This window comes from Pyxicephalus adspersus, chromosome 4 (assembly GCF_032062135.1).
Source record: "Pyxicephalus adspersus chromosome 4, UCB_Pads_2.0, whole genome shotgun sequence".
Classification (NCBI taxonomy): domain Eukaryota; kingdom Metazoa; phylum Chordata; class Amphibia; order Anura; family Pyxicephalidae; genus Pyxicephalus; species Pyxicephalus adspersus.
This window is the reverse complement of record NC_092861.1, coordinates 92,154,221-92,155,418: the sequence shown is the minus strand read 5'-3', so window position 1 is coordinate 92,155,418 and position 1,198 is coordinate 92,154,221. Positions and strand designations below refer to the sequence as shown.

Sequence of the window (1,198 nt, the reverse complement as noted above, 5' to 3'; positions counted from 1 at the left end):
ATTTACTACTCATTGCTTCAGTTCATCAGCCAAAAGTGCAACACAGTGCAGCAAGCCTGAGTATACAACAGCACATAATGGCTCCTGCACTGCTGATGCGTGCACACATCAACAAACTATTATCCCAAATATTGGGTCTCTTGAATTGAGACAGTTTAATCTCATTCAACAAATTGCAAGGTTGCAATCTAATTTTAGGCAGCATTAAGAAGCCATATTTACCAAATTTTGTATTTTACAAACACACACACACACATCTCAGAAAGTCTTTGCATATAGCAAGGTATTGCACTTGTGGACTCTGAGCTGAAAACCAACTAGGTAATTTGGGTCATGAAATCCTACAGGGACCCAGTCACCCCTGATGGACCCCAAAATAGTCTGAAGAAGGAAAAAATGTAAAAATCAGAGGGCAGCAAAATTCCAGGCCCTGTTCCACCCACGGTCAGGGGCACACTAAGTATTCCCTGACCTGTTAGCAGAGAGTGTGTTGATAACAATAAGTATAGCGAGACAGCTCCACTCTTCACCTCTAGAATCAGACATGCTAACTAGGTTATAATCTAATTTAACGAAACAGCTATTGACTATCATATACCTCCTATGCTATACTCCTATATATACTCTACCTGAAGCACCTTGGTAAACTCCACTTCATTTGTCATCTCACTGGCAACAGCCTCAACTTTTACTGTAAGTACTTTTAAAAGTGCAGTACTTTTGTGATGCTGAATTTTTCAGTCATCTTCCATTCTCTTTGATGCAGTGAAAATGACTGCAAAATTGGATTTCACCAAGTGGATTCATCACCTTATGTGTAGCTAAAAGTAGTTTCATGTGCTTTATGATTCAATGAGTGCTACCTTTATTCTTGCTCTCTATATAATTCCCTGCTTACAAATTGACTTTGTAACAGCTTTGTACACACACACACATACACACACACACACATATATATAATTTTTTTTTTTCCCTCCCGCCTCGCATTGCACACTAGAAACATAAAAATCAAAAATACATACAGCTTGTGGTACAACAGGTGCTGCTGCCCCAACATGGATAGCATCATAAGGTGCCTCTTCAGGATGGCCCATTCGTCCATCTCCAACTTGAATGAAAGGAGAAATAAAAAGTGAAGTATCACATTTTTTGTATACTCAACTTATATACATCACAGAAAAAAATAAAATGTATTAAA

The 1,198-nt window shown here is 38.3% G+C and overlaps 1 protein-coding gene across 1 annotated transcript in view; it reads right to left on the bottom strand.

The window, feature by feature from the left end:
• The window catches only part of LOC140329836 (protein-L-isoaspartate(D-aspartate) O-methyltransferase-like), a 29,687-nt gene that overhangs the window by 3,488 nt on the left and 25,001 nt on the right, over positions 1-1,198 (bottom strand). Inside the window, exon 5 of the mRNA XM_072410227.1 lies at positions 1,023-1,156. Within this exon, the coding sequence (XP_072266328.1) occupies positions 1,023-1,156 (134 nt within the window). The remainder of the gene's footprint in view (positions 1-1,022; positions 1,157-1,198) is intronic.